This window comes from Abrus precatorius, unplaced genomic scaffold, assembly GCF_003935025.1.
Source record: "Abrus precatorius isolate BTA unplaced genomic scaffold, Abrus_2018 Scaffold10, whole genome shotgun sequence".
Classification (NCBI taxonomy): domain Eukaryota; kingdom Viridiplantae; phylum Streptophyta; class Magnoliopsida; order Fabales; family Fabaceae; genus Abrus; species Abrus precatorius.
The window spans coordinates 28,086,411-28,106,161 of record NW_020874292.1 but is presented as its reverse complement, the minus strand read 5'-3'; the positions used below and the strand labels follow the sequence as shown (position 1 = coordinate 28,106,161).

The 19,751-nt window shown below is 28.2% G+C and overlaps 2 protein-coding genes across 2 annotated transcripts; both read left to right on the top strand.

Annotated features, from left to right (window-relative positions):
* Nucleotides 1-1,515: 1,515 nt before the first annotated feature.
* On the top strand, nt 1,516-2,106 carry LOC113852187 (cytochrome b561 and DOMON domain-containing protein At4g17280-like). The gene has a single exon (XM_027482427.1). The coding sequence runs from the start codon at nt 1,516-1,518 to the stop codon at nt 2,104-2,106; it is 591 nt and encodes a 196-aa protein (XP_027338228.1).
* A 15,029-nt stretch (nt 2,107-17,135) lies between these two features.
* LOC113848781 (cytochrome b561 and DOMON domain-containing protein At4g17280-like) lies at nt 17,136-19,705 on the top strand. Its single transcript, XM_027478190.1, has 3 exons — nt 17,136-18,023; nt 18,331-18,585; nt 18,680-19,705. The coding sequence occupies exons 1-3, from the start codon at nt 17,394-17,396 to the stop codon at nt 19,004-19,006; spliced, it is 1,212 nt and encodes a 403-aa protein (XP_027333991.1). The 5' UTR covers nt 17,136-17,393; the 3' UTR covers nt 19,007-19,705.
* Nucleotides 19,706-19,751: the final 46 nt, after the last annotated feature.

Below are 19,751 nucleotides of genomic sequence, written 5' to 3'. Positions count from 1 at the left end.
TCTCTTATTCGGCTCCTCGTTGTTATACTCTCAATTTGTTCTATTAATATTACTACTTTACGTCGTATCACGGTAATAAAAATTCTTCACTATCGTAATTATAAAGTGTGTGTGAAGACATATTTATATTTCTAGAACCACCTGAAATGAATATAACGTATTTTACTTATTATATAAATAATTTTAGACAGTTTGAATTAAAATTAATTTTATCTTTAAATTTAAGTTTCCATAAATATAACAAAATAATTTTTTATATTGAGTTAAAAAATTTATATTATCATAGTTAATCTTCTTTAAATTTTACTAGTAGGAAATTGTTCTAAATTAATTTCAAATTTAAATTTAAATAAATGCAATTATATTAAATACTTAAAAGAAGAGTTTTAACTTTTATAGTCCTATTTTATTCGAATAGAAGTGACTTCTATAAATGATACATGTAGGTTTAGATATGATATATATATATAATATCTAAGCTTTTTTATAAATAAAAAAATTCAATTACATATTGTGGAAGTGAAAATTCACTTAGAAACATTTATGTTGTGTTTGAGTAAAATATTCTAAATTATTAATTACATGTATTTAGATAATAATAAAAATATTAATAAAATATTTTAAAATTTATTTAGATAAATTTTATATTAAATAAAATTTGTAAATAACATGTCTTGAAAAAGAATTTTAAAACTATCATTCTTAACTTTTACTTAAATCATCCTTTATTATTAATTTTATATTTTTTTAAAATTCTAAAATTCTCCGTTCAAACTAGAAACATTTTAAAATTACTTTACAAATAAATATTTTGAAAATTTTGATGTAAATTCAAACACACATAAAATTATATAAGTAATCTTTTATCATGTTCAGATTTTATATGTACATTTAGATTTGTCAACAAAATTTTTATTAAAAACATATAATATTTATTATGTTTTTAATATAACATTTACTTTTTATTTTTAAAATTTACTACTTTTGATTATTTATATATTGTCAACCCTAAAGATTGTGGTTTTTTTCTCTATTATTAAAAGTGAAAGAATTAAGACGTCTTTTATAGCAAATAAGAATAAACCAGATTGATTACTGGGGACATGAAATATCACAACGTAACCTTTAATACACGAACTTGAGCATCTAGATTTTGCTGTTTTTATTTTAATATTTAACCCCCTTTTCGTTGAAGTTTCCTTATTTTCTTCTCAGACTTTTAGTTATCGTCGAACGTATAAACCACTCAATTACATATACCCACCCACACTTATAATACGCCCTCTCTTCCCTCTTTCTCACCCACAACCTGCTCCAGTTTATTCAACTCGATCAAAAAGCTTGTTTTTGTTGGAAAGCGAAAGGAGAGAAACAACAACAAAATAACAAGCCATTTGGCATTAGATCTCCTTCCTTGTTCTTAATTGTGAGCAAGACCCAATTCTCAAATTGCAAAAAAGTACCCTTTTTCAGGATCAAGGAAGAGAAGTGAGTATATTAAGCAAAAGGGTTAACATGGTTGGGAAGTTGATGGTGATGAGGTTTGTGTTGGCCATATCTGTCTTAAGCTCTCTCCTTCTGACATCCTCGGCACAGACATGCAAGGGACAAACCTTCACTAATAACAAGGTTTACACTTCATGTCGTGATCTTCCCCACTTAACCTCGTACCTCCACTGGACCTATAACCAGAACACAGGAAGTTTGGACATAGCATTCAGACACTCTGGAATTTCATCGACAAACAGGTGGGTTGCATGGGCTATCAACCCCACCAACAACCTTAATTCAGCTATGGTTGGAGCACAGGCTCTGGTGGCTATACCAAAATCAGGTGGCGCCCCTAGGGCATATACTTCTTCTATCTCTGGCTATTCAACCCAGTTGGCTGAGGGAAACATCTCTTATCCTCACTCTGGCTTGACGGCTACCCATCAGGGTAATGAGGTAACCATTTATGCTACCCTCACTCTTCCCAATGGTACCACCAACTTGGTCCACCTTTGGCAAGATGGTCCTATCAGTGGCTCTACCCCTGGAATCCATGACCAGAATCCTGCTAACCTCGGAGCCAAGGAAAGCTTGAATCTTACTGGAACAGTGTAATATGAATCACATATTTCAAATATCGTGTATTAGGTGTAGTTTAAACAAAATTTTCAATAAATATATACTAATGTGATCGTTAATCACGTACTCCATATTACTCGTTTCGCATTTTTCAAACTTCTATTAAGAAAAAGTCAATAACACAAGAAAAATGTGGATTCATCGCCGTACAACGCAATTAATTTGTTGTAGTTTGAGGAGATTGTGATTTTTATGTCTTTTTATTTGTGTTTTGACTTTTATATTCCCTTTTATATAAGTGTCTATAATTTTATATTATTAAAGTCTTTCTTCTTTAGATATAAATATATTTGTGATTTAAATTAATAACACCAATAATTGTTTAAAACTAAGAATAATTTATTTTTTATTAATGAAAATTAAAAGATTTAGAGCATGCTTATTTTTTATTTTTAAATATAGTTTTAATTTTTAAAAATATAAAATTTTGTTGTTAGTTTAAATTTTTAAAACATATTTTAAAAAATTATTTTCAGTTTTTAAAATTAAAAATCAGAATAACTTATAAGGTGTTTTGTTTTAAAACTAAAAAAAAAAAAACAATGTTAGTGTCAAGGTTTTTAAAACGAAACGCTGAAAGAAGTACAACACGTATGAACTATCTCATGGCACACATGTGTTTAATGAGCATCCAAACTTATTTTTTTTATCTTACATTTCATTTTTACTTTTGTTGATTTGGATTTAAATTTTTACTCACTAATATATACTAACACATTTAAGAAAAAGTATTCTTCTTCTCTTCTTGCATCTTTTCTCGTTTTTTATATTTTCTAGTAAATTTTGTGTTTGAAGTGCTTAAAAATAATGGAATAAAAGTTATGTTGTGATAAATGTTTATATGATAATTTATTTCCTTTAACATATTGCCAATTTAAATCTCACAAAAAAGTAGTGCTGTGAATTGGGCGAAAGGGATCGATGAGGAGAATATGAAAACTTTTTATTTTCTTCTTTTGTATTTCATACAATGAATATGCAATTTAAAAAAAAGCATAAAAAATATTAAAAATATCAAAATATTCACAATTTCAATTTTAAAGTAAAAATACACATGAATGAAAATAGAATTATTTTTTATTTACTAATTTTATTTTACTATTTTTATTGATATTTTTATGTAATGATTTTTTAAATAAAATAATTTTTTAATATATTTTATATTATTTTAAATTTATTATTTTTTTAAAAGGGCTTTTATTGCTACAATAGACATTCAAAATGCATCAACACAGATAAGATACAAATACAAAATCCTAACAGTAGAAGGAAGCTAACTATAAGCATGAATAAAGATGGTAGTAAAAAGAGAAGAATAACATTTGCATAAATAAAACACAATTTTTTGAACATATAATATGGCGTAGTTAGTTTTTTGCTAAGTTACTTTTCACATATATCATAATATTCTATTACTATCTATTAATAATGTTAAATTTATAGATTAAAATGTTAGATAAAGTTAAATATCAAAGATCAATATAAGGCTTTTAAAACTTTAAAAGACTAAAATACTCAATGATTACAGTTAAAAAATAAAACAAAAATTAAATCGTAAAATATCTATACGCAAAACATGGTTATAATAGAATTAAGATGCTGATCAAGAAATCATTTTCTCATTGTCAGTACGGAGTTTGACATGTACTGAATTTAGAAAAGGTGATCGAAAGGAGGGGAGAGGGGGTGTGTTCAGTTTAAAACATCTTTAAACTGAGGGAAAATTTAGAGTATTCTATAAGAAGAGATGGTGGTGATTGCGTGGTTTATGCTTGGTAAAATTGGGCCTCTTTTTATTTTGGTCCATAAACTTGGGTTACCTTTTTATGTAAATTATAAGAAGTTATTGGACCAAGTTGGGCTCGTCCCGTGTAGTCCAAGAATTACATGCAACTACCGAACATTTACAAATTGGACCCACGTAATTAAATTAGGAATTGAACTCGTGTTATTTCTCTTTAATAAAATACCATCCAACCCCTTCCCTAACCAAGAAAGAAAAATAAAATAAGTGAGCTTGTCTGAATTATAATTATGCATAATAAATAATTATCTATTTGCGAAAAAAAGGAATTATAATTATCTATATAATATTTTTGGCATTTTCCCATCACAAAGGTGTTTTTTTATGGATAGTGTTATCTGGTGAGAAGTTTATGCAATAAAATAAGAATATTATAACTATATTGATTGATAATATATAAAGAAATTATTAACAGTACCCTAAAATTAAATTCATAAAATAATAATTCACTTATGAATAATTTTCTCCCTTTCTGCAAGTGATTTTGGAAAAGTAACTAGTTTGTGGAATCTACTTCTAAAAGTGGCACACATTATTTATTTGAATTAAAAATTAAACATAATAATTGTAATTTTGTACACAAGGCTGCATGGGAGTTATTGTACAAGGGCCAGTGTCCCACAGTCCTTGTTTTGTTCCTCACAGGATTTTGTCCTATATAAAACCTTCACATCGATATGAGATCAACCGATAGATATGAGTTTGCCATATAATTTATTATGCACGGTGGATGGTAGGAGATTCTTTTTTCTTTTTCTTCTTCTGCTAATAGATTCCCAATGGAAAACAAAGGAGCTCCTAAAATTTGAGCTGAATTAATTTCTGTTTGCATGCAGATCATCAAACCTCTTTCTTTATTCTTTGTCAGCGTAGGGGATTTTTTTTATTTTAACAAGTCAACCTTCTTCAAAGCATGAAGGTATAAGTATAATACGACCGAGTCGAAAGTCTACAAGTCTCAACCACGTTTTCCTTTTCCTATTTGGTTAAGTGTTTTGCAAGGGTGAGAGAACTGGTAAATAATAAACATCAAATATAGTTTTGTGGCAAGAACAGTAAGAGGCTTTTCTTGAGAATGCTTCAAGTTATAAGGGCATAACATAATAATGGATTGATAGAGATGTCACACGAACCTTGGTCCAAGACAATGCCCATCAACGAAAGATCTTGTTTGAAATTTGAGAGGGTCAAGGTTAGAGTCTGAGACTTTTAGTTCACCTACCATTATACGCACTTAATGACATTATTACTTCGCTTAAGCAATACTTTTTAATGCAATAAAATATTGTAAAGAAACGTTAATGGACAATTACCTTGGACACTTGTGACTTCACTGAGATATCTGCCTGTCTTCCATCTACATCAACTCCTCCAAACTTACCACTCTTAACTTCTAATCAAGCTTCAAGCAATAAAATCCATCCATTTTTTTGTTTTAATTTCTTACGCTGAATATTTTTCGATAGGTCATAACATGTTAATCTTCTAAGCAACACGCCACTCAACGAGAGAAAATGGGTGGGCCTGGGGTGAAGAAAAATGTGGTAATATAAAATAAAAGTCTTTATATATCAACCATGCGGTGACGAACTGACGATTCAAGGCTTAATATTCAAATGCCACTATTTTGGAGCTTTGCCTTGCCACCTTCCGCATCAAGCATACTTAGGTATGGGCCTTCCTTTGGGAATTTCAAACCTTTTCATATATAAAAACAAATAAAAGAAAAAGGGTCTCTTTTTATTTGTTAAAAAACTTCAAAAAGGGTTTAGGGAATGACAGATACAATAAATATGTTTTCACATCAATAATTCTTTTTTGGTTTAATAATAAAATGCTGCATTGAATAAACTAAGTTGCAGTTTCTTCTTTCAAATCATACGATGAACACTTTTACTCCTCTTTATGTTGTTGGGTCAAATCTGAATACGTCGGTGAATCTAGAATACATCCAACTCAACCACGGAAAGTATAAATTAAATCCGAGGAAATTGCTAAAGTCTTACATGCGATGCAGTTCTCAATAGCACCTTAATTTCATAAATCCGCTACCTTCCCATGAACAAAACTGGCACTCAGCATTAGTTGCATGTAAACTCCCTTAATTTTTTTTTCACATTTTATTACAAATTGAATTAATCGTATTCATTAATTAAAAAAATTATACAATGCATTTTTATTATTTAATATATTTAACGTAAATATCACTAAGCAGAGAATGTTCTTATGTGGATTATTTAATAACATACACATGAATTTTATCTAACAAATTTTTGTATTAAAAAACAAGTTATTGGCATTTCTTTCAGTGTTAATCAATATAAAGAAAAATGTACACAACATTACACCATTTTTATGTGCCAAAAGAAAAAAAATAAAAAGATTACACCATTTTACCCCCCTCAAAGCGACAAAGCCTGCTGGACTACAAGTTTAACGCTTAATATTCGCTTGAATTCAAACCACAAATGAAACGGTGAGTTGAAATGGATCATAAGACTTTTTCTTCTTATATTTTTCCTTAACTGTGTTATCAGCATTCTCGGCTTTCAAATTTTGATAGTCTTACCCTTACGTTCTCCATGAAGTCACAACATCTGAAAAAGTGCAAGTTCATTAATTAAGGGACGAATCAGGTATTAAAACCGAAGTCATGCATATTTTTCTCTGGAGTTCACTATCGTTTTATCATTTTAATCTTCAACATTCATAAGGAAAGTTGAATCGGTCCCTTTGAACTAAATATATACTCTCTTTTAAATGTACTTTTTAATATATTTGTTATAATTATTTTAAATATAAACATTATTTTATAAATTGTTTTATTTAAAAATAAAAAATGTGTTAAGAAAATATTTTATTAACATTTCTCATCATATTTAATCATTGATTATATTTGTCATTATTAGACGATAAACTTAATTAGCATATTGTAAAAAGTAATTGTACACTCAATTTCGAATTTGCAGAAATTGACACAACAACTTGGTTAACATATTGCTAATTTAACCTATCATACTCTGAATTTTGGATTTGTTGCGACCAAGAATCAGCCATATTTATTAATTTTTTAGTTCAGTTATGTTATGCTTTTCAAATTTATGATCATCCTCTTTATCGTGGCAAAAATTTTGGTAATTTCTTTGGTACGTAGTCACGATGTTTGATATTTGGACTTTTTCCGTGCATTATGCATCTTTGTCATTTATTATGATGGTAACAAGATTTGAAAAGATAAAAGAAGACTCGTTATATATATATATACTTGCAAGGATTAATTTGATTAAATTTGAAAAAAAAAATGTGCTTCTAATAACATCACGTCACCTAATATGCATTTGGGTAATAGCATGGATGAACGTAGTAGCCAACGATTAATAATTGAAATGAGTAAAGCTTCTATTAATAAATATTTGTATAGACATGACTATTGATTGAACTAATGAATGTCTGAGGAATTCAACTCTTTACCCAACTGTCTTTTATATATTAAATTGAGATATCATATTTTAAGGGAAATATTTTATGAATTCTTTTCTTTTTCAATATTGACCATTTTTATTTTTTTACTTAATTTTTATTCTTTTTAAATATCATTTTTAATCATAAATTTATGTTTGTTTAAATTTTAAACCTTGATATATTATATCAAATTAAAAAAATTATTTTTGAATAAAATAAATTTTAAAATTATTATAATCTTAATTAGTCTTAATTTGAGATACTTTCTAAATTTTAAATTTTGACATTAATAAAATTGGAAAAATATTTTTTTTAAATATTAATTTGATTTTTTATTTTTATTTTTAAATAATTTTACTTTAAATAATGTTATTTCCTAACAAGTTAATATTATATCAATCATTGTTAATATAGCCTTTTTTAACAAATTTTAAATTATAAATATAGATATTATGAGTCTGTCCTAACAATATAATATGTTATACAAATAAATAATTTTGTTAGTAAAAAATTTAATATACACTATTAATACATTGAATATTAGTGTAATGCATTATTTATTAGTATAAAGTTACAAAATATAAATAGAAAATTATTTTTATTAGAAAATGATAATTTTTATAATTTTATTTTTAATTTAAGTTTATTTAATACAAATGAATTATTATTAATAATAAAAAAATAATTACTCTGTTGTAATTTATTAAATTTAAAAATGAGTATACAATATATTATAAATTTATTTATTAAAAATTATTTTAGTTTAATAATACTTATAGAATTCACGAAAAAAGTACTGGTAAAATTTAAGTGTTTGGTTTGAATGCATAAAAATATTATTTCGTTTCAAAGTTGGATGACGAAATTTATTTTGACTATCTCACAAATTAAGATGATAATTTGTACATAATTTTACTTTTTCTAACCGTACAATCTGCAAGCCCGTACAGATTTGAAAGTCTAATTGAAATTACGTAACTGCAGAATTTATAAAGTCTTTGCAGAAATAAACAAAAAATAAAATAAAATATTACGTACATATTCTAACTTAAATACATCGTTTTAATTTATTTTAATTTACGTAAAAAGGTGTGTGAGAAATAGATGATAATTGAGTTTAGTTTAGTAGAGAAAGGGAGTTGATTATAATTCAGTTTTGAGAAATCTGAAACCGGTTTCATGGTCTGTGAAAAATTGAATGCAAGACTTTCAGTTTTGTGTTCATAAATTTTTTCATTGATTATTAATTAATAAAAATGTGTTTTATATTAAATTATTAATAATGTAAGGATACGTGTAACTTAAAAATTAAAATCAATGTAATTGGATTATATATTCCGAACAAAATTTTAATTATACTCGTGTAAATTATGTCATAAAATAGTTTGTTTAATATATTTTTTAATAAAAGAATTCTAAAATCAATCATTAAATTAAAACTCTCATCATATAAAACCGGTATATTTAATAACTTGTTTAATATATATACTTTTAAAATATATAAAAATAAAGATATTTTTAGTTATATTTTTATAATGGTTCAGTTTTAACTAAATGATATATATATATTGATTTTTATTGGGTTATTAAAGTATTATTGATGAATATGTGATACATTGAACTAAACTACTTGCGGGAAGGGATTAACCGTGAATACAGCTTTATTTGTATTGAGTAATTTTCACTCCTGCATCCATTTGTTTATATAGGAAAAAATAACTCCACTTAACGACTAACACAGTAAATAAACGATTTTGTTATCTTTAGTACTACTTAAATAAAGATTGAGTTTAAGTGTTTAAAAATATTTTTTTATTATTAAAAATGTGATATCAGAGAACAAAGTTATAAAACTGTAATTTTTAAAAAAAAATATTATTATTGATTACTATTATTTAGTTTTAAAAATTAAAATGAACAAAACTAATAAATTGTCAAAGAAACTTTATTTGTGTTAAATTTTTTTATTGTTGCAGCTGCATTAAATATTTAAAAGAAAAATTTTATTGTTTATAATAATTCTATTTAATTTCATTTAAAATATCTTTAGAAAAAAGTTAAATATGTATTCTAACCAAAAAATAAAAAATAAATTGCAAACTTGTTTAAGAAAATAAAAGAAGTATTGAATGAAAATTTCACAAAATTTGAAGAGACTAAAATTATATACGATTTATCTTTAAAATTTTCAAAGTCGTATTTAATAAAAATGAATCTTAATATAAAAAATAAATTAAAAAATGAATTTTCATGCATTTTGACTTCACCCACGACAATTATGCCAAAGAGAAAAGACTTGTGAACATGGAGAGGTTGTTGATGAAAAGCAAGCAAAACAATAGTGACATTAAACAAAAACCGCGTGCTGCAAATTCACGCGTTAAACAGAGACGCTTTAACTATTAATATTCGATTTATTAGTGCTAATTAATCACCATACTCTGACTTGTTTCACTTTTCAGGGCTTCCATTAGAAAAGTCTGGAAAATGTCAATAACTCTAACAAAAACAATTCAAAAATTTAGTGATAGTTAAACAAGTTTGGAAAAAGTCAATAACACAACAAATTCCTAAATCAATCCTACAAAATGCTAATTCATTTATGTTTGATAATCCATTAAATTTAAACATATTTTTAAAACTATTTTAGTATGTTTTGTTTCTTTTTTTATAGATAAAACATATATTATTAGAGAAAGTTCAAGAAGAACTCAAAACTCATACTTAAAAAATAAAAAGTAAAAATATACTTATATATAGCTAAAACGGATGCAATTTCATGAGTTTAAATATCAATCAGCTAACAAAATAGTTTCTCCATTACTAACAAGTGATAGTCATTTCCAGGACTTCGGAATAATAGAATCTAGGACTTTCCTCTCATCCAAAACACCATTGAAAAACATAATTCTATTTTTATATAACCACAAAAATCACATTATACTTACCCAAATAATTAATAAACATATCCCTTATCTTTTACTATAACCAACACCAATCCAAGAAAGCAAGTGAGTCGATAAATTTGAAGGCAAAATCAGTAAGAATCTAAGTCAACGCATAGTAAAGTATCATATTTGAGACAAAATTGAGCATGTTAAAAACAAATGAGTTGGAAGTTCCTCCAAATTATTACAGAAACAATAAGTTATATTATCAATTTGAACACCACGATCAATCAACAATTTTTTACAAGAAAATGCATTCAACAATAATTGCCAAGAAAATATCAGACACTTAAGAGGGACCATCCCTCTCTATAGTGCCTTTGTAAGGCGTCCGCCGTACACTAATCTACACTATTAGAATCACCAAAAAGTTCAAATAGTCATGAATATGAAAATTGCACTGAATAACAACTAGAAGAATCTGCCCTCTATACCCTTTATCTGCTTGTCATACCTTAATAGAAACTTCATTCACAAGTTCTAACAAAATATTAAAGCTTGAGATCTCATGTTGAAAGAGTTCTCTTCGCCAACTAACATCCCAAACTCACCTAATACCATCATGAAAACCATTCTTCAATACACAAGATTCAACATTCCTCGCCACCGCAAATAATCACAGAAATTCCTCACACAATGACACCCCACCTACCTACTTATCTCTCTAAAAAAGAGTGTGCAAACCTGCACCCATACTCGTATCCAACTTTTTATCCAACCATGAATTTCCTTGATGAATAACTTCCAACAAATCAAGCCACCACAAAGAACATATGTTGTGGACTGATGGACATTAAATAGAAGAAGCTAATATGTCATACCTAACTTCCAACACCCGTACCCATAATAAGATAGAACAATTAACACCTTGCCACAACTATTTACTAAGAAGTATTCAGTTAAATTACTGCACATTCCTAATGCTCAAGCCACCATTCTTCCGTAGTCTATAAACTATTTTACATTTCACCCATGGAATTTTAGATCCATCTTTAACATCCTTCTATAAAAAATTTCATTGGATAGTGACAATTTTCTTTATCACCGACTTCGGCGTCTTAAAAAATGATAACAAGTGTAATGACATAGAATTAAGAAATGCATTAATTAAAGTCACACTCCCTCTAATCGATAAATAATTATGCCTCCATGACAACCTCTTTTTAAGAGTCTCTAATAGATCCTTCCATGCACTAGGCTTTCTCGGGTTAATATCTAACTGTAACCTGAGATACTTTAATGAGAAACTACAAATCTTATAATGTAAGAACTCCGCAGCCAAGTTTTCAAAGTCATCGCCAGTGTTAATCCCTAATACACAATTTTTATGAAAGTTAATTTTCATACCTGACATTAACTTAAAGCTAAGCAATACTGCTTTTAAAGTCCACAAGTTCTGAATCAAAGCCTCTTCCATAATTAATGTGTCATCCACAAACTGCAGCAAGGAAATATCCAGTCCTCCTACCTTAATCTTTGCACCAGAGAACAACCCACAAGCCATTGGCTTCCACATAAGAACACATAACCTTTTCGCTGCCACAAGAAAAAGAAAAGGGGCAAGAAGATCCTCCTGTTTTAGGCCATACCCAATATGAACTTCCAATATAGGACAACCATTAATCAAAGCTGATAGGCTACCTTCACACACACAAGCTTCCATCCAACTGACCAATTTTTCTGAAAATTTAAAGCTACATAACATAAACAAAATGTATCCCCACTCCACCGAATCATAAGCCTTCTCATAATTAAGATTTAACACAAAACACCTCTTGTTATGTCTCCGCACATAATCAACTACCTCATTAGTCACAAGCACATTATTTAATATGTTCTTTCCCAGGATAAAGGGTAATTGTTGTTCTGAAATTATTGAATCTAGAACTCTTTTCAACCTATTTGCCAAAAGCTTAGAAACAGTCTTATAAAGGCAACCTAGCAATGAGATAAGTTGAAAATTAAATATTTATTGTGAGGATGACACTTTTGACACAAGTGCTATAAAGTAGAATAACAAAGACCTAGGTAGTTTCTCATTTCTAAAAAATTCAGTAAGTATACCTATCACTTATTCCTTAATCACTCTCCAAAACTTCTTAAGGAACACAAAATTAAAACTAGCTATAATTTAGTTTTTATTTCTCATTTTAGATTTAAAAAAAAAACTATTGTTTTCTTTTAGAAACATGATAAATTTACCGATTGTTAATTAAAGTCTAATTTAAAATACATAGTAATTAATTTGTAATAGTTTGAGTAGATTGTGATATTTATGTCTTTTTTTGTGTTGTGACTTTTATATTTCTTTTTATATAAGTGTCTATAATTTCATATTATTAAAGTCTTTATCCTTCAGATGTAAATATATGTGTAATTTAAATTGATAACATCAATATTTGTTTAAAATTAAGAATAATTCATTTTTTATTAATAAAAATTAAAAGATTTAGAGTATGTCTATTTTTCTTTTTAAATATAGTTTTTACTTTTTAAAAACAAAAAATATATAATTTATTTGTTAATTTAAATTTTTAAGTTTTTAAAATTTTAAATTATTTTCAAATTTTAAAATTAAAAATCAGAATAACTTATAAAGTGTTTTGTTTTAAAATAAAAAAAATGAAAAAGGCAAATGTTAATAAAGTGTTTGTTTGAAACGAAACGTTGAAAGAAGCACTACGTGTATGAACTATCTCATGGCATATATGTGTTCAACGAGCGTCCAAATTTATTTTTATCTTGCATTTTTTTTTTCACTTGTGTTGATTTAGATTTTTACTTGTAAATAAGCACTAATACATTTTTAAAAAAATATTATTCTTTTTTTCTTTTTATATTATTCTTTTTTTATATATTTTGTAGTAAATTTTGTATTTGAAGTATTTGAAGATGATGAAATAAAAGTTGTATTGTGATAAATATTTACATGATAATTTATTTATTTTATTGTATTGCTAATTTAAATTAAAAAAAATAGTGTTGTGAATTGGACAAAAAGGATGAGGAGAATATAAAAACTTTTGATTTTTTTTGTTGTATTTCATACACTAACTTGAAATAAAAAAAACATAAAGAACTTATTAAAATATTAAAATATTTGTAATTGCAATTTAGAAGTAAAAATACACATGAATAAAAATAGAATAATTTTTTTAATTTACTAATTTTCTTTTACTATTTTTATCGATATATTTTACATAATTATTTTTTTATAAAAATAAAAAATAATTTAATGAATTTAATATTATTTTTAATTTTTTAAAATTTCAATAATTAATTTTATAAATTAATTTATCAACTAAACTACCAAACATTATTTAAAATCACATATTTTTGTTCTTACAGATACAAAGTTATATATTTTTTATTTTAAATATAAAAAATATATATAAGTGAATAAAAAAATGAAATTAAATATCAACTATATATATAAAATTTAAAATATTAAATAAAATAAGTAAATAAAATCAAACACACATTTTTTTATTTTTAAAACTTATTTTTAAAAGTAAGTTTATCAAACAAGTTTTTTTATTTTGTCATAATAAAAATAATTAAAAAATAAATTTTATTTTCATTTTTTAAAAAATTAAAAATTAAAACTAAAACAAATAAGTCTTTAGAATTTGTATGAAAAAATAATTAGTACACGACAAAAATTAGTTAAAATTATATTTAAAATATGAAAAAAAAATTAAAATTCTTTGAGTAGGATTACTTATTATCATTTTTTATTAAATATATTAGTTAATTATTTGGTTGGGAATTTTTAAGTTTTAATTTGGGGAGAATACATCGTACGGATCGAGCGCCATAATGGACACAAGTGGCAGCGTATAAAGTGTGTACTCTATCTGTGTGGTCCCAGCTTTGACGCGCCCACCTCCACACGCCAATGCGCGCTGCCGGTTTGAACAGTCCTTCCCATATCCACATCTCTTTCATTTTCACCTTCAAGTCAATTTTATTTTTTATAAAATCATAATTATTTTATAAATTTAAATAAAATTTTTATTTATTTTAATTTTACCTTTAAATTAATTATTATCTTATTTTTATATTTATTTATTACATAATAAAATCATATACAAAATATAACTAAAAATTTATATTTTTTTTACAAAAAATAAATAAATAAATAAATTATATTTCTTAACTCTTATATCATATCTTTAACCAGTTATTTTAAGAGAATAGAAAATATTGTGGTGATACTATGTGTAGTATAACTTGATAAAAAGAAAATTCTTAAAACTATCATAATTATTAACTAAAATATTTTTTATCACTAGAACCTCCTTAAAAAATTATATTAAAAGTTTGGAAATAATGAAACATTGAAAATAATAATTGTTTCCTTTGATGCTGGCGTATTTTTAAGACATACATATTTTTTTAAAAATTATATAGAAGCTATGAATAACTATAAATAATAACACATAGTATTAATTATTTAATATTCATATTGTATAATTGCAAAAGTTAATGCGTAAGTTGAAAAATAAACTGTGCAATAAAATACCCCAAACTTATGTAGAAGTAACAAATTTGAATAAAGAGTCTCATATTCAACGAGAATAAATAAGTCAAATAATATACAAATGACAAACTCGTATATCTAATTTATTTAGATTTTAGATTAAATATGATATTCAACATATTCGTGTGACACGGTCATAACCCTTTGATAAATTTCTCTTTAGTGTTTTCTCAACAATAAATAGATACATCTATAATATATAAGTTTTCCCAAATGAAAATATTAACTAAGATTTTCAATTTACATGTTGTGGAAGTGGAAATCTAAGCAGAAACCTTTTTACTAAATGCAAAAGAAGTAGTGCTTTTACAGTGAGTTGAGTTTATTATTTTTATTTAGGTAAAAAATCACTGTCAGTATTCAAATATATATTATTTTACTTCAAATTTACTTTTCGATTATCCTTAAAAGTAATATTTTGAATATTAAAGAGAAGTTTTGGAAAAACTTAAAGTATTGCACATCCAAATCTATTATAAATCAAAATCTAAAAGAATTGGGAAGTACTAAAGATTATTAAAATATTTAAAACAAATCCTCTTGCTGGGTAGAAGTGGGTATTTATTTGAGGGTTGGTAGCAAATGCTAAATGATCAGAAACTGAGTCCCAATGCATTACGCTCACGTTTCTTGACTTTGTATTTACATGTCCAATTTTGCTGACCCACTCAAATGGGTGCAGCCACAATATTATAAATAAATTACTCATAAACACAATCTCAGAGTTGACTCCGAGACCAAAATTTTCGGACGATGGTAATGGCATACGTATTACACAAGGAATCACTGCAACTTAAAAACGATTCAAGTAACAAAAATTAGGTTTCCACAAACGTTGACTACATAATTTCGTTACCCTTCACAAATACGTTTGGCAATTCGATCTGCTGAGATGAAAATTCCACATGGTATTCATAATTATCAGTGGTATTATTTATAACTGGCATTTGATCAGAAATTTTACGATCTATACTAACAAATAATGTAGTATACTAATTGTTTGTATTGATAATTAAAAATTTAGCAATATAATATAGTATGTTATTAGTAAACGCTCAAAATATTTAAATTATATGACAATTTAGTTTTTGCTGAAACGATCTTTAATAACGAAAACTAATCTAATTTTCATTATGTTGGCTTCATTAATTCTCAGTTGAAATCTTTCAAACCAATTTGTTCACTTTGAAAATAGATTACAGTCACTCGACAAAGGTTTTAACGGTATTAAGATACATGAAAAATGTGTTCTATAGGTAAACAAATGTAAAATATCATTAAGTTCGTCTACAATCTATATTATTTAATATTATAAATTGGAACATCTGATTATTTAAACCTTTTCAATTTGAGAACACAAATACGTCACACTGTATTTATTTATTTTATACCTAAACATACCGTATTGATGCTTACGATCATGATTTATAAAATTTACATTAACATTTTCATCAAAATAATATATTATTAAACTTGAAGTCAAGCTTGAATAACATATTAGCATTGATAGAATGTATTATACATTTTTAAATACGAGTACCGTATCCGTACCGTATGTCATGATGAGATTTGAAGAAATACAGTCAATCTCCTTTGGTATGGGACTGACGACATTGCTACGCAAAAATACAAAAAAGAAAAAGAGAAATAAAAAATAAAAAGGGATGAAAGAAGTTGCTAGACTCACAACAAATGGCAACTGTTTGGTTGAACTGGCCAACAATATTCTGATCCTTCACTCACGATTTACCCATCAAATCCAAGTTTGCAACTTTTAGATTTGAAAATAAAAAGCAAAAAGAAAAGGCTAAATAAAAGACAAATGTGTGTGTGAATTGTGGAGTCTTGAGTTGCACAATGAGACGTGTGGAAAGGGATGGTCGTTTCAGAAAGGTAGAAAAACTTGGTAGTGTCGGAATTCCAATTTTTTTTTTAGAACAAATCAAATTGCTTTTACATGACACAGGTAATGGAAGCTTCCTCTTATGGGGCGGGTGGACCCCGTTATGAGAAATAACACGCCGTTTATAATTTGATAATTAAGGCTTAAGGGGTTTCTTATTTAATAAAAATTTTAAATTTTGGTTATTAGAGTCATGGAGTATCACAAAGTAAGCTTAAAACAACGAATTTGAGCGTATAGATTTTGCGGTGTTTATTTTAATATTTAACTCCCTTTTTTTCCGTTGAAGTTTTAATATTTTCATCTCTCAGACTTTTAGTCATCGTTGGACATCAACCACTCAACTACCTAAACCCACCCACTCTTATAATAACCCCCATCTTCCCTCTTTCCTAACCACAACCTGCTTCAGTTCATTCAACTTTTAGTGCCTGTTTTTGCTAGAAGCAGAAAGGAGAAAAACAACAACAAAATAACAAGCCATTTGGCATTAGATCTCCTTCCTTGTTCTTAGTTGTGAGCAAGACCCAATTCTCGAATTGCTAAAAGTACCCTTTTCAGGATCAAGGAAGAGAAGTGGGTATATTAAGCAAAAGGGTTAACATGGTTGGGAAGTTGATGGTGATGAGGCTTGTGTTGGCCATATCTGTCCTGAGCTCTCTCCTTCTGACAACCTCGGCACAGACATGCCAATCACAAACCTTCACTAACAACAAGGTTTACACTTCATGTCGTGATCTTCCCCAATTAACCTCGTATCTCCACTGGACCTATAACCAGAACACAGGAAGCTTGGACATAGCATTCAGACACACTGGAATCTCATCAACAGACCGATGGGTTGCATGGGCTATCAACCCCTCCAACAACCTTAATAATGCTATGATGGGAGCAGAGGCTCTGGTGGCTGTACTACAATCAAGCGGGGCCCCTAGGGCATACACTTCTCATATCGCTGGCTATACAACCACGTTGGCTGAGGGAAATATCTCTTATCCTCACTCTGGCTTGACGGCTACCCATCAGGGTAGTGAGGTAACCATTTATGCTACCCTTACTCTTCCCAGCGGTACCACCAACTTGGTCCACCTTTGGCAAGATGGTCCTGTCAGTGGTTCTACCCCTGGAATCCATGACCGGAATCCTGCTAACCTCGGAGCCAAGGAAAGCTTGAATCTTGTTTCTGGTACCAGTCAAGCAGGATCAAATGGGAATTCTCTAAGAAGAAGAAATGTAAGTATCTCTCTTTTCATTCTTTCTTATGCACTGTGATTTGTTTGGTTAAGAGTTGAGAATTTTTATTTTGATAAAAAATAATTTGATTTTGAACTTAAAATATGATTGAGATGTATATACAAACTGATCTAAATCATATATTTTTATTCGAATGCGTGTTTTTTATTAGGCGTGAAAATTGATTTTTCAAGACTTAAAAACAAACATGCCTAAAATTTATTCTACCATGGTTTTCATTGTTGAGCCAGGAGAAAGTTGGGATATTTTTTTTTCGAAACTGAATGAAGCATGTTAATTTGTTCAGGTTCATGGAGTGCTGAATGCACTGAGCTGGGGTACTTTGATGCCCCTTGGTGCCATAATAGCAAGGTACTTGAAGGTGTTCAAATCAGCAGACCCTGCTTGGTTTTACCTTCATGTTACATGCCAAACCTCTGCCTACATAGTTGGGGTTGCTGGATGGGGAACTGGTCTCAAACTAGGCAGTGATTCAGTTGGTATTGAATATAACACCCATAGAAGACTCGGAATCGTCCTGTTCTGCCTTGGAACCCTTCAGGTATGACATGTTGTTCATCATTTGTTCCTGAAACCACTGATATACCTATTTTGAATGTTATGGGATTGACAGAAACTGCTTTTATTGGATACAGGTTTTTGCTCTGCTTCTGAGGCCCAACAAAGATCACAAATACAGATTCTACTGGAATATTTACCACTATGCCATTGGATACGCCACCATAGCCATCAGCATCGCCAACATCTTTAAGGGGTTCGATGCATTGGAGAACTCAGTAGGGGATCGCTACAATGACTGGAAGCATGCTTACATTGGCATTATTGCAGCTTTGGGTGGCATTGCTGTGCTTTTGGAAGCTTACACATGGATCATTGTGTTGAAGAGGAGGCAATCAGAGAGCAAAACGACACATGGCATCAATGGAGTAAATGGGTATGGTTCTAGGCCACAGCAGGTGTAGGATAAGTGGCCGGTTAGGTCCTGGATTTTTGGCTTCTTAATCCTATCTATATGAGTTTTGTTGTTAGACCTTTCTGTCTGTATATTTGCATACGTATATTGAGTGCATGTAGGATACTACCAGTAGATTAGAGTCTGTTTTTGAGATAAATTCTTTCATAGAATAGTGAGTTCCTGGGGCGTGGTTTCCTCCATCATGCTATTCCAGAGCTATTCCAGAGGATACTTTGTATTGGTTTCTTCATATTTGTATTTATTATTTACTTTTATCTTTCTGCACACCTTCCAGTTTCAAATATATTGTTTTTTTGTCTCTCGGGGCAAGTTGAAGGCATTCAATTTTTCTATCTTTTTGGGTCGTAGTAAAAGCTAAAGGGGATTTTACCATACGCATTGGTAAAGTTTTCTTCCAAAAACTTAACGTCGACTTAAATTTCTATGTGGGCCTCAGACTTTAACAGTGCCCCTGTAAATAATAAGAGTATATAGAGTACAGCTTAGCTTCCCTGTACATGACACATTTTGGTGAGCATTGACCAAAAGTCTTTGGCATCGTTTGAATTGTCAAACCCAAGGGATAGATGCATTGTGCCCTCTTTGTCATATTCCTTCCTCTATTGACCCTGTAAGCTTTGTACTTGGATTCACAATGCTCCGAATCGATCATTATATATATTGAATTCCCCGGGTACCCTTCTTCTCATAGTTTGAAAACCGAACCCCAATCTATTTCTTTCTACTAGACT

Coding starts and splice junctions, on each gene's coding strand:
- LOC113848781 (XM_027478190.1), top strand. CDS start 17,394: ATGGTTGGGAAGTTGATGGTGATGAGGCTTGTGTTGGCCATATCTGTC. Junction 18,024..18,330: donor ATTCTCTAAGAAGAAGAAAT/GTAAGTATCTCT, acceptor TAATTTGTTCAG/GTTCATGGAGTGCTGAATGC. Junction 18,586..18,679: donor TCTGCCTTGGAACCCTTCAG/GTATGACATGTT, acceptor TATTGGATACAG/GTTTTTGCTCTGCTTCTGAG.
- LOC113852187 (XM_027482427.1), top strand. CDS start 1,516: ATGGTTGGGAAGTTGATGGTGATGAGGTTTGTGTTGGCCATATCTGTC.